This window comes from Balaenoptera ricei, chromosome 12 (assembly GCF_028023285.1).
Source record: "Balaenoptera ricei isolate mBalRic1 chromosome 12, mBalRic1.hap2, whole genome shotgun sequence".
NCBI classification, from domain to species: domain Eukaryota; kingdom Metazoa; phylum Chordata; class Mammalia; order Artiodactyla; family Balaenopteridae; genus Balaenoptera; species Balaenoptera ricei.
Window position 1 is genome coordinate 8,117,892 of NC_082650.1, and position 27,158 is coordinate 8,145,049.

Genomic DNA, 27,158 nt, shown 5'->3' on the forward strand with positions numbered 1-27,158 from the left:
TGTAAGGAGTTACAATAAAAATCTTTATTTAAGTTTGGTCAGTACAGGTAAGATATACTGGAGTCACAGAGCAATATGCATTAACAGGATACAACGGTTCATAAAAACTGAGTAACTATGCACACAAATTTCTTAAACATTCAGTCACCTAAAGAGGAAATGCACAGATGTATGGTGGAAAAAACTGTATCTAACACTGAAACTACTATAGGACTCCTTCAACAAGTCCAACTTTCAGTGATAAAACTACTGTACTGGGCAGACCTGGCAGTCATAAACCCACATCTACGCTAACAAGTCTGAATGGTGCCTAAGTACAATAACAGCATGAAGAAGAATGCCCTCACACAGCACAGGTTCTAGGAGAGACACAGATTTAAACAGACATCATTGTGTTACACTTTAAGGAAAGATTTCCATTTACAACTTCACATTAACTCATATAAAAATAACCTGACCCTACACAAAATGTCCTTTTAGCAACATTCAAAGTAATTGTTACAATTTCCAAAGTGGCAGAGGTATTGAAGCAAGAAGAAAAAAAAAAAAAAAGGAAAAAAAGAAAAAGGGAAAGGAAAAAAAGAAAAAAAAAACACCCACAAAAAAGGCAAATTGTGACAAAAGTATGAATTAATTTTCCGGACAGTATCCTCTCCCAAATTAAATGACACTGTATAAAAATTCGCTGGAAAAAATTTTACAAAACTGAACCCTGTACATTTACACTTGAGTCCAAGCCATTCTGAACGTGGCGGGAACCCGTAGTTCGGTTACCTTTCCCACTCACTGTTTTCTCCTCTTGAGGGTCATGATTGGAGTCTGTGTCATTTGAGTGGTGTGTGAGAGAGTTTTCACTGCCCGTGGGAGAGTCTACACTTTCATACCCCGCACTGAGTTGGTTTACGTAACTACTACCTCCTCTGCCAGTTCTCTCCTCCGAGCTGTTGGAGGCCTTATTACCATTCCCTGGTGAAGAAGGGAAGTCATCTTCGGCTGTGTCCCCCTCCCTATGAAATCCAGACCCAGACGTCCTCTGCCGGGAGGAACTGCCATTACTTGGTCCGTTGGCCAGACGACTGCAGTCTTTACCTGTGGCCTCTGCCTGTCCTACAGGCTCAGAAGATGTAGTCCTGCTGGTACTCGGGCCTGGGGCTTGAGACTGCTGCTGTTGGTACTGAGCCAACTGCTGGCGTGTCTCCTTCAGTTGTTGCTGAAGAACTAGAATGGTACTCTGCATACCCTCTACTTCTTCGTCAAGTTGAATGATGAAGTCATTCAGTTCTGTGCAAAGGAGAGTCAAACCTACTTTAATCTCTTTTAACATATTTAAAAATATTTCTTAGTGCCTGCACAAAGCCAGGCAATCAGTAAATGTTTAAGTAAACAAAGAAAATTATAAAATCACAAGAGTTCTTTAAAATTTTGCTTGGAATTTTAAAATAGCCATTCAACAATGAGTTTGTTTTGGGGAGGAAGGCAAAAGCTTAAAATAAATATATTAAAGCAACCAAATAGAAATTTATTCAAACTATCTAGCCACATAAAACTGGTCACAACCACAAAATCTGTTCCACGTTTGCTGACCTACGGGCCCCCACGTCCAGCCCCTTACGCCTCATCCTCCTAGCCAATGTCTCAGCTCCACAGCAGGTTAGCCCCTGGGGAAGTGCAGTCCTCTACTCTGATACGCCAAAGAAGCCTATGCAGTCACCAAGGATTATCCCTCATCCAAGAACAAAATTCAGAGAAAATAACTCTTGAAAACTGATAAAAATACAGATGTCTATTAAGTTCTAAAAAGGCCTTGGGGGTGGGGTGGGGGGGAGTTCCTTTACTACTATACAAAACCTCCTATTTACTATATTTACAAATAGTGAGAGCTAAGAACCATCACTTTGAAAAGGCAGTTTTAAAGATATTGCTTGACTAGCGACCTTCTTTGCAATTAACTACAAATTTGCAATTTATTTAATCTCCAGAGCTTGGGTATTTTTCTTACTACTAATTTTCCTCACAAAGGAGAAACAGCATGGATGAAACTATACTTGCCCAACAAAAAAAGAGATGGCAGCTGACAATTAAGTTCCATTTGTCTTAGCAAAGAACTATTACATCTTATTCACTAAATAGGATCTTAAAAGGTAAAATCAACTATATACTTTTATTTATTTATTATTTTCTATTTTTGGCCATGCGGTGCGGCTTGCAGGGACTTAAGTTACCTGACCAGGGATCGAACCCGGCCCCAGCAGTGAAAGCGCCGAGCCCTAACCACTGGACCACCAGGGAATTTCCACAATCAATTATATATATTTTCAGATCCCTGGAAATAGCCTAATACTTTCAAGATTTACACTTACAGAAATTGGTTAAATGAAGATATTCCCTCTTTTAAGCACTGAATATAAATTTATATAGCTACATAATGCCTTAGTAATACAACAGCCTTTCTATCTTTTGCCAAATCCCACCCCTAAAAAACAAAAACTTCTTATGAAATTTGCACAGTAAACAATTCAGGGGGTGAGGGGACCACTAAGATTAAATGGCTTTGTTTGCTGACTCAACTGGAAATATTTCACTTATAATTTTATAGAACCATTGGCAGAGATGAGCATATACAGACTCTAATCTATAATACTCATGCCTGGCAGTATTTTAGAGCCAGTGCAAAGTTAACCAAACTTTTCAAAAAACCCCTTACCATCCTGACTGCTTTTAAGCTCCTCACTATATTTCTTCTGTAAAGCCAATTCTGCTTCAAGTTGTGCAATACGTCCCTGGGACAGCTGCCTTCCAAGCTCTTGATTCTCCTGGATAAGCATTCGACACTTCGCCATTAACTTTTTGCCTGTTTGGCTGTAAAGGAAAGAGCCATTCATCACAAAATGAAGACAAAACTCTCTACAACCTTCTTTGCTTGCGATTATTACGACGATAGATGTAACACGTACAGAACATGACACTATGTCACAGCAGATGCCTCCCTACAATTACCATCTTCTTTATGGAACACATCCATCTTGTACATTGCAGTATTTTGCCAATACAGCAGCAAAAATTAAAGAAACCTAAAGAAAAAGTACCTAAATGGCCACTTTTTGTTTCTATTAATAACTGATTCTGAAATCTATTTTTATCCCAAATTATAATTTGAAATAGAAACAGGCCAATTAATTAACACACATTTTAGATATACCAGTATTAGTAAAACACTAAGGTACTTAGCTTTATGGAACAGAAAAGTTCTTGAAAGGGTAAACGCAACATCAACCACAATGTAAACTTCTTTAAAATACCTAATATATAAAAATCAGCACCTATAAATATATAAATGAATGAGAGTATATTTATTCCTGCTAGATCAGCATTTTTAAGGATGCCTCTTAATAGGCAGTTCTCACAAGAATGTTTATTTACTGCATTAAGTGAGGCCTGTTCAGTAACTGTTTTTAAAAAGCCTTAAGACTATTCCTATTCACCAATCCCTCATTTAATTTCATATGATATATATACTTTTGAGCTGTCTTAAACTGAAAGTTTTTGAAATTTTAATATTGGTATGTGGTGAAGATTTTATCCATGTTGAAAAGATTACCCTTAGGACACAAAATTAAGGTTGGCGTTACTTATCATAAATAATGCAAATATGTAAGTGTCTGCCAAATTAGGAGTGCCATACTTTCAACAAATTAGTTACCAAGTGCTAGTGCAATGTACTATAGACCTACGTGCATATACACAGCAATTGCAAAAATGCAATCAATGTTCATCCTCTATATTACTATTAAGGATGAGATGAATTTGAAGTAGTATATCAGGCAAATGAAAGCCCTATTAAAGGAATTAAAAGAAGAAAATAGAAAGTGTCAGCAAAAAAATTTTTTAACCAATAAGGTCATTCTGAACTTTACTCCATCACAAGAATATCAAACTGTCCCTATCCAAGTTTCAAAGGTAACATCACAATTATATACTTAAATTAGAAACTCTTTAAAAGTCATTATTTCTGTTATTAATGAGGCTGAAGAAAAGCAGTGAAGTTTTATTGAGACACTGTTACTGGGGCTTTTGATTGCATTTTTGCAATTGCTGTACACACACTTTTTAAATGTTTTAAAATGGGAGCACTTTGTAAATGATTCTCATTCTTTGGCTCAGTGTTGCAAGGTTCTTTTATCAATAGCACATGTTCTTACCCAATATGATTCAAGCAAAAGTTTTTAATACATTTTCCTTACACAAATCTCTGGTAAAACCTGGGGTACCACTGCGCAAAGGAGCCTCAGATGAAAACCATGAGTTAGCATGTGGTAAGGGTTTTTTCTCTACACTGCAACTTTATTAGCTGATATTTCTGTTCATTGTTATTATAGCTCCAGATATCCCCCATTTCCTATAAGCACCCTCAGACTTTAGCCTCTACCGAACAAGAGTTTAGAAATCAAATGAGGAATAAGAAACACGCACCATCATCTAAGACGGGGGCATTCCTTCCACTTTACTGCCTATGCTCCCACAACACTGCTTTCTTGCAAAGTATATGGCATCGGTGTTTACCAACCTGAGAAATCTTTTATATGAATTTTTAAAAACACAGACAATTGTAAAATCAATACATTAATTTGTGACCTGACTTAACCTCATATAAAGTATCACAAATTCTAATGCAAAAAATATTTCATTTATGAAGTCATGCCTTTTTATAAATGCCTGTTCTAAAATAATCCTACCACTTCTAAAATTAGTGATCACTTTAAAACAAAACTTCACAAAACTGCTGTTCTTTAAACATTCTGTAACTTTACGTCATTTTACTATGTCATGTAAAAATTTGTGTTGTGTTCATCATATCACAAAAGATGGTAAGAATCCAATTACAAGTAACTTGTCTTTGGAATAATTTTACAAAAAAAATCTAACAACCCACAAAGAAAATATAATAGGAAATAACTTAAGAGAATGATTTATAAAAAAGAATGGACACTGTACACTGCTTTGTTATCAAGGGGAAGGGAGACAGGGTATTCTGAAGAGGTGTACACACAAGTACCTAAATGTTTAAATGCAAACTGAAAACTGTCAAAACACTGCAATCTATCCCTCTAACTACTCTAAATATACGCACTGTCACATGTATGAAATATTTTAACTAAAGTGGACAACATAATTCATGAGATCTTTCTCTCTTAAAATTAAAACAGAATAAAAAAGTAGAAAACAAAACAAAACAAAACCCACACAACCCATTCTATTTGAATTATTCCAGACAGAGTATTGATTGAGGACTATTTGTTTCAAATTAATGATGTATTTATACCACCCGATGAACTCTGGCTTATAGCCTACTTTTTACAAAATAAAAACCCATTTATAGGTAATTAAAATAAATTATGATCTACTAATACAATGAAAATATTATATAACCATTAAAAATGGTAAGTAATTTAAATATAGTAAAAAATGGAAAATGCCCAAGGATAAAGTGGGGTGGGGTTGGGAAAGCCCTGGTACAAATCATCTGTATGTATGTATACATGTATGTCACCTTTGGTTAAAATCAATATATATATATATAATTACTGTATATGCATACAAATTATCTTGATGATACCCAAGAAATTTAAAAGTGGTTACTACTCCTGGGGAATACAACAGGGAAGGGCAAGGTCACACCCAGGAGTAAAACTCACTTTTCACCTCCACTTTTCTTTACACTGTTTCAATTTTATACATTAGCATGTGTTACCTTATTAATTAAAAAAAATTTTTTAACAGTAAGAAGAAAAAACCCACGTCAAGGTGACTGTTACCTAAGTGGCAAAGAAAGATGCTTGGCTAAATTTCAGTACATGTTAATGATACCTTTTAGGAATTATTTCCTGACCTACTAAGAATACATAGGCCTTCTCTACTGTGATCTTAAATGGCATAACACAGACACAAAAGCCTTAATTCGGGCACAATAAGCCAATTTCAAACAGACTTGGTTACTTACCCTCCAACCCCCACAAGCAGTGAGAATTTTAGAAGCGACTTCTTGCCGTGAAGTCACACAAACCACTTCTCCAGCCCACCCTCTGCCCCACAACCAGTTCCCTAAAGCACACACATACAAGATACTTACAATTGATTTGAATGATTAAGAGAGAACTTAAGTCACCCTTGTTAAAACTGCACTTAAACGTTGGGGCAATCTGGAACATTTATCTTCCACTCATCTTAGACTCCATTATCACCAAGTGAAAATTCGAATTGGTGACTTATAGAATGATCTGACGAAAAAATTCACCTCCAGGATTGGATGGAAGCATGAAGAAAATAATGCCTCTTTTATCTAAATGATCAAATGAATTTGCTAGAAATGATCACTATATATATATATATTTTTCTCCAATTCACAAAATGTCTCACTTAGGCCAGCCCACAGTTCCAATACATTCTGTCCCCAATCTTCTGGCAGGCACCCTGTGAAGCTGTCCCACATTAATGTCTACTGCAATATCCTGGGACAAGGTGTCAAAAAGCAACAAGTGTCAAGTCTCCTTGTCTTTTATGATACCAGCTGGAAAAAAAGTAGGTCTTTAAAAAATGAGACACAGAGCCTTCTCCTTCACTTTGAAGAGCATAGCAACAATTTTTTTGAAATCAATCTGCTCTCACAGCCCCCCCAAAACCAAAATGTTAGAAGTACAACAAAATCATCATAGTAATCCTTGAACTTAAAAAACAAAACCAAAACAAAAAAAAAAAACCAACTATTTCAAGGCACATTTAATTTAATATCAAGAGTGCAATACAAAAGGCCCAAATACAATGAAGGAACACATTCCCCCATTAACACCAACGACAATGCTCTTTCAACATGTGCCTGTTGAATGGAATGGGGATTTAATAAATTTCACTACTGAAAAAAATAACGCAGTGAGTCTCATCACAGCTAATATCCTTATACAATCTAGTTGTGAAATGAATGTTTATAATGCTTCAAACAGTTTAGACCTGAAGTTTGATACCACACCTTCATTATTTGTACAGTCCTCAATAAGATTATCTACAGTATTAGCAACCATTCAAAGAACAAACCATTGAGTAAAACCACATTGATTTAAGGCTCAATCAAGTAATATGGAGCCCCAAACTAAATGGTTAAATATATGAACTACTTGTACTGACATCTATTATTTGATTCTCTCATGACTATTAAGTTGGTTCTTAGCAAATAAACCCTTTAAAGGCAAAATTCACCTCATTTGAGTTTGACCCAGAAGTTCAACAACAATCACGAAGTCCACAGTCTTATTGGCAAAACTGATATACAGTGTCTCTAAGTCACTATGCTCAAGGTTAAGAGCGATGCATATTCCATCTTTACATTTACTGGAATTTTACATGTTCAATTCATGATTTTAAATCTCTAGGTTTTCATTCCTCCAAACTGTCTGAAGACACAGTGTGCCACAGACTTAAGACTTCTGTTTCTCCCTCTATTTTCTTCAAACAGAAACATTTCTCAAGTGTCTACATGTTCTAGAAGGGGAATTTTTCGGAGGTGGCCACTTCTTCGGAATAGTCCGACGCCATCAGGCCTCTGAAGCAAGGGGAGGGGGAAGAGAAAAAGCTGAAACACAAGGTTCATCTGGTAAGTTTTACATTAACCATTACAAGCTGGACAGTATAAGAATGTGGCTTTTTGGCTCAAGAAGTCTGAGTCTTGGTGTGGAAACGAGTACTCGGCTGTCCCACCACAGCTTTCTCGTAGTGGGACTGTCAGGGAAGTCTTGACTGGGGAGTATGATTTGTTTACCTATCAGGCGTAAACTTCCAGGCACTCAGTTCATTTTGGGCTTGTTCCAGTTTGTCTTTAGTCTGTTCCAGTTCACCTTTCATTTTTAGGAAAAACAAGTTGATCGCTGGGTCTACCATTGTTGATCTCAGTTGGGCAACGCTAGGCTGCTGGACTTGCTTGAGGTACTGGATTTGAGTCTGTGCAAAGCAAAAAAAAACCCCAATTACTACCAAATCAAAAGAAACATACCTAAGAAGATGAGATAAAATCCCTTTCATTCACTGGATGTACCAACTTGCTTGTTAAGTCCTTTCCCCCCTTGATCATAAAATCCTCTAAAAAAATTACAAATTAAAAACAACTATTTGGGAATTCCCTGGTTAGGAGGGTCTAGTGGTTAAGAGTCAGTGCTCTCACTGCCAGGGCCTGGCTTCGATCCCTGGTCAGGGAACTAAGATCCCTCAAGCTGCGCAGCCAAAAAAGAAGAAAAAAAAAACCCCACGAAACTATTTAAGGTTATCCATGTAGGAGGTAAAGGCCATTTGATTGCACTCCATGTTTGGAAACTTCAAATATAAGGAGACTAACACGTTGGCAACCAAAACAGTACAAAATCAATCAATCACTGTTATATTTACTAAAAATGCTGATGCCCACTGGGGGAAAAAAGCAAAGTTTAAAATATCACTTATGTAAAGTAAATCTGTGCTTATGGGAAATTAGTCTATGTACAAGTTCCCTAAAAATACACCAGGTACAAGATTATAATTTAAAACATATTTGCATTTCTAAATTTAAAAATGTATAGTACTTACATATTTACATGAGTTGGCATTACAGCTTTATAAACAGCACCGTAACCCAAAATTACGCACATATTCATTTTTTTTCCCTCCAAGTAGATTTGAATCACAGCATTGTAAGGCTGGAAGGTGACTGACCTGGTCCAAACTGCTTATTTTTGAGAGATTAAATAAGCCAACTGTCCAAGGATAGTTAGTTCAGTGCCAGTACTAAAACTAGAATTCTTGTTCTCAAGCCTCCTGACTCCCAATCTAGGGCTTTTTCCACCATACCAAATCCCTCTACTTACATATGAAACCTTCAACTTCAACTCTGGTTGTATTATTTACTAGCACACTAAAAATACATTTCTAAAATACGAGATACAGTTTATCAGCATTAAATGCATCACTTTCTTCACACCCAAAGTAGATCTGGTTCAAGATCCTGCTCCACACTAAACCTTAAATAGGATTGAAACTAACCTTTCCTAAGCAGCTAATTTCTACCATAAAAGATACAAATATACTAGGATATATTTAGTTAGTATTTCACTGAGCAAACAGAACTATTTTTTCCTCTTTCAGCTTGAGGAATTTTAAAAGTAACTCATTTTAAACCAAAAAGTACACCTATTTATTCAATATAATGACAGCTGCTGAGGTAATCTAACAGGAATAAAGCATGCCATGTAACATATACCACGTACCGCTATCACTAAAGAAAACACTCCCTCTCTCACACTAACATAGTTACTAGTATTTAGATTACAAAGTGAACGGCCCTCATCTGCTACACACAAGCTTGCCATTTCCTTGTGTTTGCTCCTTCTGCCCTCTCTGCAAAACTTCACTGTGTTCTAACTGAAAGAGCAGTGAGTTCTTCGGCTGGCCTGTGCAGAGAAGAGCTGTAAAAAAATGTGGCTGGAAAAAGTTAGGTTCTACTTGAAAAAAATCTTAAATATAGGTTGAGATGGCAAAAGGGTGATGAGGCATCACCAAAGGCCCTGATTAGGCATAATATGATCAAAACTGCTAGTGTATATGGGATGGCTGTAGAATCACTGAGGTGAGTCAACAGCACATACTATCTAGGCAACTGTTAAGGAGTATCTGGATTAGGATGTCAAGAATAGGATTCAAGAGATTGAAAGAAATCAAGATGCACTGGTTTTATGAGACATTATCATCAGCACCATCTATTCACACTCTACCAGGTGCTAGCACTCTGAAGGTAGATTCATCCTTTGCATGTGTAAGCATCTGGCACAGTGCCATGTTAACAGGGAAACCTAAAACTATTAATGAGTAAATGGTAGAACCCAGAGTCCTAAATATCACAAAAAAAAGGATTAAATGGTTTTGAGACTAGGCACTTGAGAAGCAGTACTCATGCCATTAGACGTGAAAATCCTAAGAGAAAAAAAAAATTGAATGGGATGGGTGGGTGTTACAGAAAGGAAAACAAAAACAAAAACCCTATATTCAAAATGTCGGTAAGACTTCTTGGAACCAAGTATCTAGGTTAAAAAAAAAAAAAGCCAAAGGTGGGAATGGTCAATAGTTGAAGTTAGGGAAAGTAAAGGCATATGAGTGCTGAGAAAGAGAAATTTCTTAATACATTCATTAGTGACTTTACAGAAAAAATATCAGTGGCAGTGCAGATGGAAACTAAATTGGCAGAAACAAAAGGAGTGGTGAGAAGATAGAGAAAATAACAGAAGCTACTCTTCAACAGGTAAAGAAGTCATTCTGAAAAAGTGAAGGGGACTTCCCTGGAAGGCCAGTGGTTAAGACCCCGCACTCCCAACGCAGGGCACAGGGGGCCCGGGTTCGATCCCTGGTCGGGGAACTAAGGTTCCACATGCTGCACAGCGAAGAAAAAGTGAAGGAAAAGGGACTAAAGACTTTTGTGGAAATGTGGACAACAGACAGCGTCTGCACAAGCAGAATAAGGGTTGTGATTAAGCCCGAAAGAACATCTTACTGGTGAGAGAAGAAACAGAACTGTGCCCCACAGATGATTGGTCTCCAGTGACCAGAATATTGCCTTATGCATTAGATTTTAATAACTATCAAATGGAGATTACACAAAAAAATTCAGGAAAATTTCAGCTTTTCAGATGAGAAACAACAGGGAATTCCCTGGCGGTCCAGAGGTTAGGACTCAGCACTTTCACGGCAGGGGCCTGGGTTTGATTCCTGGTCAGGAAACTAAGATCTCGCAAGCCGCGCAGTGCAGCCCAAAAACAAAAAAACAAAAAAAAGAAAGGAAAAAAAAAAATGATTAGAAACAACAGGAATAGAGCTGCCCCTATTTTATATAACTGACATATACAAACACTAAAAGAAAGGGCTAAGACTGTCAAAGACAGCATAAAACTGACTCTAAATTCAATCCCAGAGCTAAAGGATCAAATATACCATTAGATTTCAGATCTATGTAGACATGGCAAATAGTACAAATGAAAGATTAAGAATTAAAAGACATGGTAGAAGTTGATGATACTAAGAAAAATAACTTTATGCAGAAAGGGGTAAAGACAGCAGAGGAGAAACTAATCAGACGGCTTGCTTAGTAAAGAGTAAATGCTGCTTATACCCTCAGATATCACTTAAAGATATCTGAACCAATATACTAATTCTTATAAATCATGGAGATTTCAGAGAATAACTTAAGATTTTTGACTTCTTGGCCACAGAAAAATTACTTTAAATCCAATGATGAAAGGTTATCTATCAAAATTTTACATTTAGCACATTTAAGCTCAAAGCATTTCTACCTTAACAAAATGTGCATCTATAATTCGTATTAAGTATACAAAATTAGCTTAATGTGAATGAATACATGTCATAATGCGATCCAAACCCCAATTCCTCAAAAAGACTTTAAAACATTTGAAATACTTACAGTACACTCTTGCATCTCTTGCTCCTTGGTTGCTAGTCGCATTACAAGAATGTTTTCCCTGCGTGCAGACTCTTGCTGTTGTTGCTTTAGTTTTTCTTCAGATTCCCTTAAGCCAGTTACATCATTAGCTGATGGTTAAAAGGAAAAAAACCCCCAACATCATGAAATATAATTTCAAGATCAAACTGAACTAACCAAAAGAAAGTTCTGATTGCCTTTGAACAATGATAAAAACCAAGGTAAGTTTAAGTCTTTACTTTCTATTCTGTCAATGCTTTTGTAACAATGAAATTTGTTCCTGATCATGAGTGCTCTTTTAGGAGTTAGTGCTGTTATACGGGTCCACAGCCGCTTAATGCTAGACGGGATTACGTTGTTATAGGCTAATCTGTTACCAACAAACACCAGGAAACTTCATTTATTTGCATTTGTTTATACTATGAAGTATTCACAAAGTCCTGATTAGTACCGTTTTTAACCTATTCAATATAAACATGCCCATAACTGCAGAGACAATTATTACTTTAAGCTTTCATAATGTTCACAACTTCTATGGATTATACTATAATCATACAATAATTGAGATTTTAGGATATTAAGCTTTCTGAACTTGGAAAAGTGTACTGGTTTTTATACTCACAAATAGTATGTTACTCTAACTCAGTGAAAAGTGACAAAGACTAAATTAGTCTGAAATGATAAACTTTGTTGTATTATTTTTAGCAGATGTTGAAAAATCCATAAATACATAGCTATATCCTACTGTTACAATTTAAGCTATCATAAATTTAATACTGGTTGCTTCTCTCTTCTAGAGTAATAACTCATGCTTCACTTGAAATTTCTCTGTGGAAGGGACACATCAAGGAAAGTTTCAAGTAGTTGTGAATTTCCCTATCTATGCTCTCTTAGAACTTTGTAGTTCAGTTAAAAGAGAGGTGCTATTATAAGATTATTGCAGGTTGGTCTTCTCCAATGACTGCGAACTCTTCAAGAAGAGAGAGCATGTCTCATTCACCTATTTCTTAGCACCCAACACAGTCCCTGGACAGAGTTCCTCAATAAAATGCTTGAATAAAAATTACTTAGTAAAACCAGTTATCCTGTGCTTATAACAACAATCTAAAAGGCAATAGTCACATAGTCTTTAGGAAGCTAAAACTCAAACTTACAGTTAAGATCTGTGTACTTGCCCTCCAAAGCTTGCACATATGCTTCATATTGTTTCCACCTAGTACAAAAATAAATCCATATTAGTTGTTATGTTTAAATTGCTTTTATTAAATATACTAGAAAACCACATCCATAAGCTTTAAGTAATACTGAGAATTCCACTGCATGAATTTTAATGTCTCTTCCATTTTGAGATAACTATAAATCTAGTTTAACCCATAATAAATAAGTCACTTCAAAATTATTCCTTCTCAACTTACAAGAGTTAGGTAAATGGAAACACAGAGAAAAGTGTTCCCTGCTGAGAATATACCAAGCAGTGTTCCCGTGGGTCAGATCACACACCATACAGGACTTTGTATCACTGATGTTCAGCATGTTGCCCGGATTATGGAAGCTGACTGAAAAACTTAACACTACTTTTCAGATATGCTGTCCACCTCAAACAAAAGGCATTTTAAAAACATTCCTAGGGACTTCCCTGGTGGTGCAGTGGTTAAGAATCTGAATGCAGGGGACATGGGTTTGAGCCCTGCTCCGGGAAGATCCCACATGCTGCGGAGCAACTAAGCCCGTGTACCACAACTACTGAGCCCACACTCCAGAGCCCGCGTGCCACAATTACCGAAGCCTCTGTGCCTAGAGCCCGTGCTCTGCAACAAGAGAAGCCATTGCAATGAGAAGCCTGCCCACCGCAACCAAGAGCAGCCGCTGCTCGCCGCAACTAGAAAAAAGCCCGTGCACAGCAACGAAGACCCAACGCAGCCAAAAATCAATAAAATTAAATAAAATTAAAAAAACATTAAAAAACATTTTTTTAAGTGCCTGATTTTAAGGGACTGAAGGTTATCTCGGCTCTTAAGTGAAAATACCATGTGACTCTCTCAAAGTAAAAAAAAAAAGGGGGGGGAGGAGAACATACTATTTTTCAAAAGCATATCTAATTAGCAGAAACAACTTCCATACGTGCCGTATGCCATCAGGACCTTTCTTCATTATATTCCTCTACCCTCAAAATACAGGCCATATTAGCTGCTCTTGGTAATTACTGCAGATAACGAACTTCCCCCAGTCTTATGTGTAAGCAACTGCTCCTGGAAAGTAAGCTGTCTGCCACCTTGCTTACTGAAGAGCTGTTTTCAAAGTGCTCTTCAATTACAGCTCATTAAAATTTACTTTGATTTTAGAAAATATTTTTATAATCTTAAAACCTTAGACAAGTTTGCTATGAGATTTATTAACATTACAACACAACGAACAAAAATATTCCATAATATCAAGCTAATCCATTCTACATAAAGACTAGGCCAAGGGCATGCTCATTTTTACGGCCTCTACAACCTAGGACACAAAAAGGAGTTCATTCAACGTTTTGGGATGAATAAAGATGTTTTGTGGAGATTATATAAGAACTATTTATTTTAGAGGAAATGAGAAATGTAAAAGCTCAGGGACTTCCCTGGTGACGCACTGGTTAAGAATCCACCTGCCAATGCAGGGGACGTGCGTTCGAGCCCTGGTCCGGGAAGATCCCACATGCCGCAGAGCAACTAAGCCTGTGCACCACAACTACTGAGCCTGCGCTCTAGAGCCCGCGAGCCACAACTACTGAAGCCCGAGTGCCTAAAGCCCGTGCTCCACAACAAGAGAAGTCACTGCAATGAGAAGGCCACACACCCCAATGAAGAGTAGGTCCCGCTCGCCACAACTAGAGAAAGCCCAGGTGCAGCAACAAAGACCCAACACAGCCTTAAATAAATTAAAAAAAAAAAAAAAAAAAATATATATATATATATAAAAGCTCAAACCAAACATCCTCATCAAGTAGAAAAAAAAAGGCTAAGTAGCAGTTAATTTAAAATCACAAAGAGAATTAATGAGGAAAAAACCTACTTAAAAGTCATAAATGAGAAGTCCCTAAATAAAGAAATTAAACTGACCTCAAGAATATAAATTGCACTATTTTAAAAACCTTAAAGGTAACTTAACATAAAAAATTGTTCCTGATTTTTAAATTAAGATTATAGTACCGATTTCTCCCCCAACAGTTAAATCAAGAAACGACACATATTAACCAGAGGAATTATCTAAGAAAGGATAAAAGGCAAGGAGTGTACCATATCAGAGGTACAAAGAGAACATCAACACAAGCGTTAGTATATCACAAGCGTCTACATCAGCAGGGAAGGGCAAGAGTATTTTAAAATACTAAGTATTTAAAAAAAAAAAAAAATACTAAGTATTTAAATTTTATGTACAGGAAAATGAAGGTATGCAATAGAAAAACTGTTCTATGCATGAGATTACGGTAAAGGAAAATAAAGAGCATGTCTGCAATAGAGTAGCTAGTTAAGTCAACAAGGGTGGGAAATTATCAGGCTCTAGGAAACAATGGAGCATGTCATCTGTGTTTCCCTCTCATAAAACCACCTTTTCTCTCCCCAACTTCCACTCTGTTAAATTTACTCAGTTCCTCAAGTAAAAATTCCTTGAAATTTCTAGAGGAAAAAGTTCAGTGAACTTGCAGGTTGCCCTGAAAAACATTCATTTTATTTTGATCTAAAAGTTACCTCGTAAAAAACTTACCATAGTGATAAAATGCAAAAAGAATATATTTAAGTTATAAAATACAAAACATGCGTGATCCCATTTTCTGATTTCTTACATTTGAAAAATGAATAATATAATGCTGTACTTGACAATCTGCTTTAGTAAGACATTTTAAGATAACCACAGAAATTCAGAGCTGGACGTCATCTTTAAAAGTAATTTAATCCAACTGCTTTAACTTGCAGATAATAAAATGAAAGATATAAATTTAAATGAGTTGACCAAGGTCACAGTTATGAGAAAGAGTAACTGCTTCACCAGTAAATAACATATTTCTTCCACAACGAGAAGAATATCCTCAAGGAGTACAACTTTTCCATATGTTATGCAGAAAAGTAAAAAAATTAACTACATCAAAACAAGTCTATTCATTTGGTAAACTGAAAGCTTCCTGAGAGCAGGGTCTTTCCCCATAGCAAGTTATACATATGAAGTACAAACGCTTTTCAAGTTAAAGTTCTGAGTATTTGCCCTCTACAAGAAAAAAATTCAGGTTACCTATCAGTCTAGAAGTTACCCAAGCTAGTGCTTTAGTTCTTTAAAGTGTTATGCTTTCCCCAATGTTTATATAATGAAGAAACAGGCCGTAGGAAAGAGGTTCAAAAAATATATTAAATGATTTGAGGATGTATTAACATTAAAAACAAAATCTCACATAAACACTATAGTACAGAATCACAACATAATGTTCTATAGAAAGATTTTTATTTGGTAAAAGAACATTTTACCTGAGAATTAATTCATCTCGTGCCATAACTTTGAAGTCTGTTTCACTCAGTCGAACCTATAAAGAGAATTATGATACAAACTAAGTGCTCTTTCTAAAAGTTTTAAATATTAAACACCACTGGCACTTACATTCTTATTTTTATGAAGATAGGATCAAACTTTTAATCCCTCAACTGCTAGTTTATTAGGAATCCCCTCTTTTTACCAAAGACACACAAAGCTCCTCCCAAAAGGAAGCCTGTACTGAAATGTCTGAAACTTAAATGGCTTAGTACATACACTAAGACGTTTTTTAAAAAAAAATCTTATTTTTTGGAACGAAGTTTTTAAAAGGTGGACTATTTGTTATCTTTAAAACAGGTATCATTATTAGGAAAATGCAAATTAAAACGCAATGAGCTATCATTACACCCTATTAGAATGGCTAAATAAAAAAATAGCGGTAACACCAAATACTGAGTGAAGATGCAGAAAAACTGAGCCTTCATACATTGCTGGTGAGAAAGTAAAATGGTACAGCTGCTCTGGAAAATAGTTTGGCGAATCCTTTTAAAACTAAAAATGGATGTTCCATACAACTCAACAGTTGCACTCTTAAGCACATATTCCAAAGAAATGAAAATTTATTTTCACACAGAAACTTGTACACAAATGCTCACAGCAGCTTTATTTGTAATAGCCAAAAACTGGAAACTACCCAGATGTCTTTCAACAGGTGAATAGTAAACCATGATACTATGAAATACAGCAATACAAGAAACAGACAACTGACATATGCAACAACTTGGATAAAGCTGAAGGAAATTATGCTGTGTGAAAAAACTCAAAGGATACGTAATACAGCAGAATTTCACATATACGACATTTGTGAAATAGCATAATTTTAGAAATGAAGAACTGATTAGTGGTTGCCAGGGATTAAGAATGGAGTGGGAGAGGATGGATGTGGCTATAAAAAATGGCATAAGAAAGACTTGTGGTAATGGTTCAGGTAACTATTTTGGTTGTGATGCTGTTTACATTAAGTTACAAGTGATAACACTGCATAGAGCCACACACAGAGAATGCACACATAACCAGGGAAATCTGAATATGCTCTGTGGATTGTACCAATGTCAAGTTCCTGGTTTTGATATTCTTATGCAAGATGTCTGACAGTTATGCAAGATGTTAACGCTGAAGGAGGCTGGGTGAAGAGTGCACAGAACCTCCCTATACATTTCTTTTTTTATAAAGTTTTTTTTTTAATTTATTTTATTTTTGGTTGCGTTGGGTCTTCGTTGCTGCGCATGGGCTTTCTCTAGCTGCAGCGAGCGGGGGCTACTCTTCGTTTCGGTGCGCTGGCTTCTCATTGTGGTGGCTTCTCTTGTTGCAGAGCACAGGCTGTAGGCGTGCAGGCTTCAGTAGTGGCACGAGGGCTCAGTAGTTGTGGCTCGTGGGCCCTAGAGCACAGGTTCAGTAGTTGTGGTGCACGGGCTTAGTTGCTCTGCAGCACGTGGGATCTTCCTGGACCAGGGCTTGAACCCATGTCCTCTGCACTGACGGATTCTTAACCACTGCGCTACCAGGGAAGCCCTTTTTTGTTGGCTGCATTGGGTTTTCGTTGCAGCGCGCGGGCTTTCTCTAGTTGCGGCGAGCGGGGGCTACTCTTCCTTGTGGTGCGCGGGCTTATTGCGGTGGCTTCTCTCGTTGCAGAGCATGGGCTCTAGGTGCACAGGCTTCAGTAGTTGTGGCACACGGGCTCAGTACTTGTGGCTCGCGAGCTCTAGAGCGCAGGCTCAGTAGCTGTGGCGCATGGGCTTAGTTGCTCCGCGGCATGTGGGATCTTCCCGGACCAGGGCTCGAACCCGTGTCCCCTGCATTGGCAGGCAGATTCTTAACCACTGCACCACCAGGGAAGCCCCCTCCCTGTACATTTCTTTACAACTTCCTATGAATCAGTAATTATTTCAAAATAAAAAGTTCTTTAAAATGGGCATAATATTCTAATGAGATGAAATTGCTTTGCAAATTGAGAAATAAGAAATGTTTTCTCTATACCAAAAGAAGATTGTAAAGCTAAGGTACCTCTCCTACTTTAATATAAAATTAAGTCTAATTAATTTCCCTTAAAAGATATTAAAACATTTTTCTTTATAAAAATGTTTCAAATTCTAGCATTTACCAGTAACGTTACTATCAGAAAACAGAAAAGGGAAAATCGTTATACCAGAATATATTAAAAGCCTAACAGAAAGCACCCAGTAATTCTCAAGATTGTTAAAGCACTTGACCCCAAAACTTAGAACAGAAATTTCCGTAACATTTACTATTTAAATTGTCCACTTAAATATTCACTGGTTAATAAGCACATAACCCTACTCTCCCAACTGGATTATAAATACCTCTTAGAAACTGTTATTCTTTTGTAACCTCTTTTGTGTGTCATAGTGGCTAAACTGAAGATGAAATGGGGAAAATGAGACTAGAAAATAAAACTTCAGAGGAAATGGTAGAATCTAAGAACCAACTAGCTGTAACATTTTTTGAAAAATATGGAAGTGGTTCTCCATTACAACCAAATGGACTTAAGTTAGGAAAAAAAAGAAAATAAGTAACTTATAGGATCTTGTAAAATAATCTCTTAGTTTGACATTATTTGTAGTTATATAGCTGGGAATATTCATATGATAAAGGCTACAAGTTGACCATGGGGATGTCATTATTACAAAAGTTTTCCAAAGGCCGAAAATATTCTAAAAATATATTACGTATTAGATACAATTTCTCACACATTATACACCCATGATGCTATTATTAATATAAGACAAGGGAGTAAACAAGCAAACAATATGGATAGTCCCTTCAACTCTGTTAGTCAAAAAAAGTGCTTAGAAACTGCTGAAAAAACAAACCTTTTTAGGAAGAGGTTCCTCGTTGGTCATCTTGAATCCTAGAAAAAGGAGTAAAGAGAGGAAAGTCAACTGATTTTCTTCCAGTTAAAGTAAAAAGAAAAAAATACTGGCTTTTTCAAACGAATTTATTACTGAACTCAGTTATGACCAAATCATTAGGTTATTCTTTTAAATTAAAATAAACCTTTTAGGAATGAAATTGAGTTATTTGCAGTGAAGTGGATGGACCTAGAATCTGTCATACAGAGTGAAGTAAGTCAGAAAGAAAAACAAATACCGTATGCTAACGCATATATATGGAATTTAAAAAAGCGGTACTGATGAACCTAGTGGCAGGGCAGGAATAAAGACGCAGACGTAGGGAACAGACTTGAGAGCACGGGGTGGGGTGGGGGGGAGCTGGGATGAAGTAAGAAAGTAGCACTGATATATATACACTACCAAATGTAAAATAGATAGCTAGCAGGAAGCTGCTGCATAGCACAGGGAGATCAGCTCGGTGCTCTGTGACCACCTAGAGGGACGCTCAAGAGGGAGGGTGGGAGGGACGCTCAAGAGGGAGGGGATATGGGGATAAAATGTATACATATAGCTGGTTCACTCTGTTGTACAGCAGAAACTAACAACATTGTAAAGCATTTATACTCTGATAAAGATGTGAAAAAAAAATATACCTCTTAAACTAGTTTTAGATTTACAGAAAGGCTGCAAAGATATTACAGGGTTCCAATACACTCTGCACCCAGTTTCTCCTTTGTTAACATCTTACATTACTATTGTTATTAGGTTATTTTTTAAAACTCTCTTAAAAAAAAGTTGATCATTCTTTGTAATGTTGCCACAAAGGATTGAAAGAAATATAATTAACCATTGAACCACCAGGGAAGTCCCGAAGAAATACAATTTTTCAATGCATTCTTACAACTGCCCTGTGAAAGACAAATCTGGCAGCAGAAGTAATAGGTTTGTGCTGAAGTCCGATACTGGCCTCAGGCAGTATCCCAGGCATCTTGTTGAAAGGATAGAGGAAGGGTAATACCTGTTGCTAAGCCTTTCCTTTTACAGAATTAACATTGTTATAGTAAGGTCAAATCTATCATCCTCACGATAATTCATCACTACACAATGCAGGTATGAAAGTATTTATACCTTAATAAAAATATCCCTACATTATTTAACTTCATGTCACAGAATAATTTGTATCTTAAAATTAGCTTCTTTTATAAATTTACATAAAATTCACTTAATCCTGTTGAAAAAGATTAATGACAGAGGGCTTCCCTGGTGGCGCAGTGGTTGAGAATCTGCCTGCTAATGCAGGGGACACGGGTTCGAGCCCTGGTCTGGGAGGATCCCACATGCCGCGGAGCGGCTGGGCCCGTGAGCCACGGCTGCTGAGCCTGCGCGTCTGGGGCCTGTGCCCTGCAACGGGAGGGGCCGCTATAGTGAAGCCGCGCACGCGATGAAGAGCGCGCACCGCGATGAAGAGTGGCCCCCACTTGCCGCAACTAGAGAAAGCCCTCGCACGAACCGAAGACCCAACACAGCCAAAAATCAATAATAAATTAATAAATAAAAAAAGTAGCTATAAAAAAAAAAAAAAAAAAAAAAAAAAAAAAAAAAAAAAAAAAAAGATTAATGACAGAAATACTCTCATTAACTTTATTATGCTTACTGAAAATACTTGTGCTATTTCCTAATATTCAAATTTAACAAAAAGAAGCTAATTTAAAGTTATTCCTAGGTATCCTTTCTAGCAGCAAAGTCATAAATGTTCCCTTACATCTTAAACTTTCTTTTTAGTTTATTTTACCTACCCATACTTACTACAAACTCCAAACAAATAAGTAGCCAGTAAATAAGTCACGGAGATATAATGTACAGCACAGTGACTATAGTTAATAATACTGTATTATGTAGATTTGAAAGCTGCTGAAAGAGTCAAAATCTTCATCACAAGAAAAAAACTTTTGTAACTACGTATAGTGACAGATGGTAACTAGATTTATGTGGTGATCCTCTTGCAATGTATATAAACATCAATCACTATGTTGTACACCTGAAAATAACATGTCAATTATACACAAAAATAACTTAATCAAAGAATTTACAGTGTAAAACTGAGTTTTAAAAGCTACTTGACTTCTTAGTGAATATCTGAGATTCCTCAAAAGGAGATGATTTTCAAGACCATTTTTTATATTACATACAATCCCAATTCAAATATTCTAATCATACTGTCATTAAACCCTGATTTTCAGATTAGGTACACCGAGTTGAAGAAATCAGTACATTTTTTTTTTTTTTTTTTTGCATTTACCATTTTAAAAAAATCAATTTAATGCTATTAAAAGGTGATGTTCACTTTAATCCTGTTTGCCTTCACGCCACTGCCGTGAACCTTCATTCCAGGCCACATAAACAAAGAGGGCCAGCACCACGTGGACGGCGACCACTGCAACAATAGCAGCATAAAAATAGCTGTCCCTATTGGACATCCCAAAGGCGCCTTCAAAAACATAAGATTTAGTCGTGAAATATAACCCAATAGGTACAGTGATCATTAAAGCTGTGAAGAACAGGAGCGTCTTCAGAGTGGATGCTAATGAACTTTCATTTCTGAAGTCGCACGGCTGCACCGTGTTCAGCGCCGCTTTATCAAAACGCTCCATGGCGTCGCCACGCCCGCAGCAGGTGCTCAGAGGCGGGCTGGGCTCGGCGTCCGCGCTTAATCGGCTCCGCGGGAGACCGGTCGAGGCGCACCGCGCCGGAAGTGCCGGCGAGCGCCGGGCGGTGGGCCGCAGCGCGCAGGCGCGGCGCGCCGAGGTCGAAATCAGTACATTTTAAGGAAAAAAATTATACATTGATCATATCATAAATTAACTGGCTTAATTCTTCCCTCTTTGATAGTCTTATCATTGGATGTAAAACAAAAACCTGAGCATTTATCATTTGTTTCTGGGCTGATGGAGTTGATCAAGTCTCTATGCCCAACCAATACCTATGAAGACATGGCCATATTTCTACAATTTAAAAATCGGTATTCTTTTTCTCTGAATTGGCCCCTGCCTACTTTAGGCCCCTTATCACCCAGTTTATAATCTCTGTTGCAAGTTATAGACAGCTGCTTAGTGACTAACTATCCTAACGTGACTCTAGAGTGAATCCAAGCATTTGGGAACAAACCCTCACCATGTTTATCTCCAGAGGGCTGACTACTTCTATTTTAAAATGGTTTTAATGTGTATTCACTCCACTAGACTGCAACCTCTTGGAATCCACAACTCAAGTTTAACATTTCCTTTGAACTTCCCATTTGTCCAATGGTAAATATCAATAACATACTAATAATGTATTAAAAAGGTACAAGAAAACTTGAGCCATTTGAACTCTTAACATACTTATAGTATATAAATGTGTACCTATATGTCAGTCTTCTGGTTAAATCCTTCTAAAGGCTTCCCATCTCAAAACTGTGCATGTTGTACATATACACAATGGAATATTACTCAGCCATAAAAAAGAATGAAATAATGCCACATGCAGCATGAGGGCTTCTTAGTTGTGGCATGTGGGATCTAGTTCCCCCGACCAGGGATCGAATCCTGGCCCCCTGCATAGGGAGCCCGGAGTCCTACCCACTGGACCATCAGGGGAGTCCCGCTCCTGTTTTTGTCTCTAAGCCCCACTGCAGAATTCTTGGTGACCCCCAATTTTCAGAATTCTAAACAGCAAGTTATTTACATTTTTAACACTGGCTTATGTTCTCTTTCCTTTTAAAAAGCTTGATGCTGGGTAGATTCTAATTACACATTGCTTAAAGAATATCTACATTTTCTTTATAAAAATAGATGTTTAAATTTGTAATGTAAGTCAGGGATAAACACAGGTTTTGTACATATGTTTGCGTTTCACATGTTGACTCTCAATCACAAGTCACTCCACATGTTATGGAATATGTGACTTGGGAAATCAAAACATAAGCATTTAGTAATAAATTCCTCCCTTATTTTTTGCTGATGAAAAGTCAATCTTTGCTTGAGATTCCATGATATGCCACAACAGTTAAATGGACAGTGTGGCAAAAGGCAAATTAGAAACAGGCTTAAAATTTGAAAGCATCAACATTCAACTATTTAATCAAAATAGAACCTGGTTCTCAATTCTGACTCTCTCACTGCACATGTGCTGTGAAATTTATTACTCCCCAAGGCAATTTTTTTTAGCACAACTGACAAGCACAATACCATCTAAAGTTAATTCTACATTCATAAAGACAATGGATATTCCAGGTTCTTAGAACAAGCTATTCTCATATCAGAAAAATAGAATGACTGAAATATCATTTGGAGTTGAACCCTGAGTCTTGAAGGGAAAAAATGAATATATACCCAGTGCTATGAATCACTTATTTAATAACCACAACTTTTAAAGTTGAAGTTAGTTTCCATTTTCCAGATGATGAAAAGGGTTATGAATCATTAGGTGATTAACTCAGATTAAAACAGCTACTTACTAAAAAAAGGGGGGGGTGGTTAGGACAAAAGTTGGTAACTGATGAAGATAGATAATTCTCCCACTCCTCCATCCTCAATAATGATCAAGCTTAGCTAGAGAATGCAGAAAAGCAAAATAGAAAAAAAGCAAAAATTGACCAATTTGGCTACCTTTTAGCAAGTTTAAGAGGATTGGCTAGAACATGGTTTTACGTAAAGTTTTGTTATCCATGTGGATAATTCAGAGGTAATACAGCTCTTAAGTTTAGACTGTCAGAACCACCATCTACTCTTGATGCCTTTACACTGAGAAACAGCTCATGATGGAGAGTTCAGTTTTGGTTGGCTAGGTGCCTAGCATCCCAGATCCCAGTACTTCCCTGGCTCTTAGCATTATGATCCCAAGTTATGCAACTCAGTTCTCCCTTAACAGAGACGCAAGTACCAGCCAACACAACTTCAGTAAGAAATCATGTACCTTGCTGAAACTAATCACAACTAAACGTAAAAAACTAATAATCTGACACTGTATTAGTCTAGGCACTGTAGTAGAAGTGTACTTGTTAGGAATTGGAAGACCAACTTTTCTTGACTATGTATCAGTCATGTGATCTTGAGTAAGTCACTTTCTCTAGATTGCAGTCTCCAAATCAGCAAAAAGAGGATACCAATTTTGCCTGCCCCACAAAGTGCTACGAAGGTCAATGTTTTAAGTGCCATAAAGATACTATACAAACAAAAGATATTTCAAATAAAATACTAACATTAACATAAAAGAGAATTTTAATGTGTATTTAGGAAAGATTAAACTCCACCAACTACGTTTTCAAGAGTTGAGAATGTTTATTTATAGCACTGAGTCTAGCCTGATGCACTGCCTTAACATCTAATGGGATATACTGTTACAGGAATATTGAAAAGTTTTGCTCTAATAAGCTTAGTAATAGAAAACACTTGGATGCAGAAAAATGGGAGGTAATAAAAACAAGAATAAAACCAAATACTATCTACGTCTTGCTTTGCAAAAGGATCCAACAGAAAATTTTTAAGAGCAAGAAAAATATTTTTTTTCAAGAGCAAGGTAATGTACAATTGAATGAAAATGATCAAGACCTCTAAACAAAGAATATTTTCAAGGGGATTCTATATCACACCTATACATACATACAAGAGTGTAACGGGCTCTGAAAGCTGTAACGTACTGGACAAATACAATTATTACAACTCTCATCTCCATGCCACAAGGCTGCTATGGATTTTCTGTATTATACCAACTCATTTCTGACAAATACTCAAAATTCAATCAGGAAAGCTATATATTATGAAGTTCTATAAATTAGACGAGCTAAGTAAAAAATAGCAGTGCCTGGGATACACTTTTATCAGTACTTTTGTCCTTTGGGAGTTAGAAATTTAGGTAGTTGGCCTAAGTTCCGCCACTGAGAAGTGAAAATACTGATCTCTTAGCTATAGCTACCTGCTTAAGATAACGTTGAATCTGAACGCACTCTAGGAATACAGCCACCCAAACCCTTGAAATTTAACCTCATCTTTATCACAAGCCCCGATTTCTTTCCCAATTTCTAATGGACCGCAATTTCTTTCCCCAAGTTGCCTAATCAGATGCTACTAAATGGCATGTATATATATATAACATTTAGGCATCTTGAAAAGATGTTCACGGTAGCTTTTTATGGGGTTTTAAGTGTCTACAACATGTTTATCTGTCATAGAAATCTTAATGGTCAAAGTTTTTAAATAAAAAACCCGGTAATCACTTTGTTGTACACCTGAAACTAACAACATTGTAAATCGACTATACTTCAATTAAAAAAAAAAAAAAAAAAAAAGAAACCCGGTAGAACTTGTAGTGACAGACGCGTGACTTCCACTTACCTTCCTCAGCAATGGAATTAACTAAATTCTGAGAAGGAAAACTAGATAGACAACTCAGGACTATAACCTGATCATGAAAGTATTTTTCTATCTTTTTAAATCTCCGGCAAAAGAATCGTTTCTTGCTTTATAAACACGGTTATTAAGGATTTTAACACAGTCCTCTGGGATCAAATATCCAACTGACTTCATCAAAACAAACTTGGACTTTTCCACTATGTGCTCCCTACTGACTAGTAAAATATGGTTTAAAAAATTAGTAACAGCCTTACAGGGATCCGAGGCGAGACTCGAAAATTTCACGAAAACCTCTAATTCAATAAATAATTTTTCTCTTTTAATTCAGAACGCATGCCATCATTTAAAAATGGAAGTCTACAAGACAACGCAGCTGCAATATTAAGCTACTGCGCGACGTGAGATGTGGTCAACGAACGGTGCTTTCCTTCCCCTGCTGAACTCTTTCGTGTCGCCAGTCCTCGCGCTCCGGCCGTGGTGGGAGCCGGCGACACCGGGGCGGGGACTGGACGCGCACCGAGGGGGCGGCCTCCGGGTGTCGCCCGCCCCGCGGGAGCGCCCACCTCGCCCCCGGGACCCTGAGGACTGAGGTAAAATGGCCTCGGGGTGGCGGAAGTGTCCCTGCAGGCGGAAAGGCGGCGCGGATAACGGAAGGCCGGCGGACCCGGGAACCGCGAGTCGCCCCCTGTGCTCCGTCCGCCCCTTCCCGGGCCGGGCGGCCGCGCCTCAGCCCTGGGGACCCCGAGGTCCTCGCCGCCGCTCCGGCGGGCGGCCCGCACCTACCTCTCCTGACGGAGGCCGCGCCGGCGCCGCCCAGTCACATAGGCTGACTCCGCGCTGCCCGGTCGCTGCCCTGGCCGCCCGACCCCGCTGCCGCCGGTCCCCGCGCTCCTCCTACCGCCACAGCCCCGGCTCTCCCCTTTATTTGCAGGTCTCGCTGCCACAAAATGGCGCTGAGGGAGGAAGCGAGGTCCCGTCGCCCCACCCCCTTCCCGCTCCTCCCGCCGCCCCGCCCCGCGCCGCCGCCGGCGCCCGCCCGCTTCTCCGCCCCGCCATGTTAGCGCCCGGCCCACTCACCGACCAGTTGTCTCACGGACGCGGCCACAGCTTCCCGCCCGCCGGGCCCAGCCGCGGGGAGAAAAGGCGAAGGGAGGGCGCCCGCTGAGGGCCTCGAATCGCTAAAGGAGGAGCTGCGCCTGGTGGCACGCCCCGCGGCCGCCGGAGCGCTGCGAGCTCGGCGGGGGCGGGGAGAGAAGCGGGCCGCAGGGAGTGGTGAGCCGCGAGGTCGCAGGTCAGCCGCGGGGCATCACGGGAAGGGCGGCGGGGGTCGCGATTGGCGGCGCCGGGTGGACGCGGTCGACGGGCCACCTGCGGCTGCGGCGCGGCCTCTGGCGGAGGAATCTGGGCGAAGGCGGCGCGTGATTGGCCATGCTTCGGTACAGCACCCATCTGTGATGCTTCCGCGTGCTGGCGGCAAGGTGCAACCTAAGGAGCGCTGCCGTGGGCGGGGAGTCCGGTCAATTGAGGCTTCGTGAGCCCTCGCTGTTTGAAGTTTTGAGAATTTGGAAACCGATGCTCTCTCTTCCGTCAGGAAGTGCTGCCTCCTGGACGCTTGGTTCGTCCCCGCCTTGAAATCTCGAGGCGAAATCGGGGAGCTATTGTCTAGTACGTGGAGGTTTTACCTGTGTCAGCAGTTCTAGGGGCACCTTGCTAACGGAGAAGCGAGGGGAAGGCGAACCTTGTGAGGTTTTAATGGACCCGATAATATAAGTTTTTTAATTCGAATATACGCCCTTACGCAAGGCTGTGTGTCATCCGGACCGTCGCATAAGACCGATGGTGTTACCTGGGAGGCGTGAA

General features: G+C 38.5%; 3 protein-coding genes across 5 annotated transcripts in view; 1 reads left to right on the top strand and 2 right to left on the bottom strand.

Moving 5' to 3' along the window:
• On the bottom strand, positions 1–26,662 carry WTAP (WT1 associated protein). Of its 3 annotated transcripts, none has more exons than XM_059940894.1 (8): positions 26,376–26,649; positions 18,889–18,926; positions 15,994–16,049; positions 12,655–12,713; positions 11,483–11,610; positions 7,808–7,986; positions 2,705–2,859; positions 1–1,281 (listed from the first exon to the last, which is right to left on the bottom strand). In XM_059940894.1, exons 2-8 carry the CDS (start codon positions 18,916–18,918, stop codon positions 698–700), a joined length of 1,191 nt encoding a protein of 396 aa, XP_059796877.1. In that variant the 5' UTR covers positions 18,919–18,926; positions 26,376–26,649; the 3' UTR covers positions 1–697. The 3 variants fall into 3 exon arrangements, 2 of the variants coding, with proteins under 2 accessions (XP_059796877.1, XP_059796878.1); XM_059940895.1 differs by lacking the exon at positions 26,376–26,649 and adding an exon at positions 26,082–26,246; XR_009506115.1 differs by lacking the exon at positions 1–1,281 and adding an exon at positions 6,128–7,591 and having other exon boundaries at positions 2,779–2,859; positions 26,376–26,662.
• On the bottom strand, positions 21,206–21,681 carry LOC132376209 (vacuolar ATPase assembly integral membrane protein VMA21-like). Its single transcript, XM_059941865.1, has one exon. It carries the CDS (start codon positions 21,558–21,560, stop codon positions 21,255–21,257), a length of 306 nt encoding a protein of 101 aa, XP_059797848.1. The 5' UTR covers positions 21,561–21,681; the 3' UTR covers positions 21,206–21,254.
• SOD2 (superoxide dismutase 2) overlaps positions 26,370–27,158 on the top strand; it is a 36,511-nt gene continuing 35,722 nt past the window's right edge. The window contains exon 1 of the mRNA XM_059940897.1: positions 26,370–26,589. The gene's annotated coding sequence lies outside the window, so the exon portion shown is untranslated. The remainder of the gene's footprint in view (positions 26,590–27,158) is intronic.

Bases quoted from the DNA above. Each gene is read 5' to 3' on its own strand.
- LOC132376209 (XM_059941865.1), bottom strand. From the start codon at position 21,560: ATGGAGCGTTTTGATAAAGCGGCGCTGAACACGGTGCAGCCGTGCGAC.
- WTAP (XM_059940894.1), bottom strand. From the start codon at position 18,918: ATGACCAACGAGGAACCTCTTCCTAAAAAG. The intron at 16,050-18,888 runs GTTTGTTTTTTC...TTCTCTTTATAG, and splicing joins AGGAACCTCTTCCTAAAAAG to GTTCGACTGAGTGAAACAGA. The intron at 7,987-11,482 runs GTAAGTATTTCA...TGCTTTGCACAG, and splicing joins AAGAGATGCAAGAGTGTACT to ACTCAAATCCAGTACCTCAA.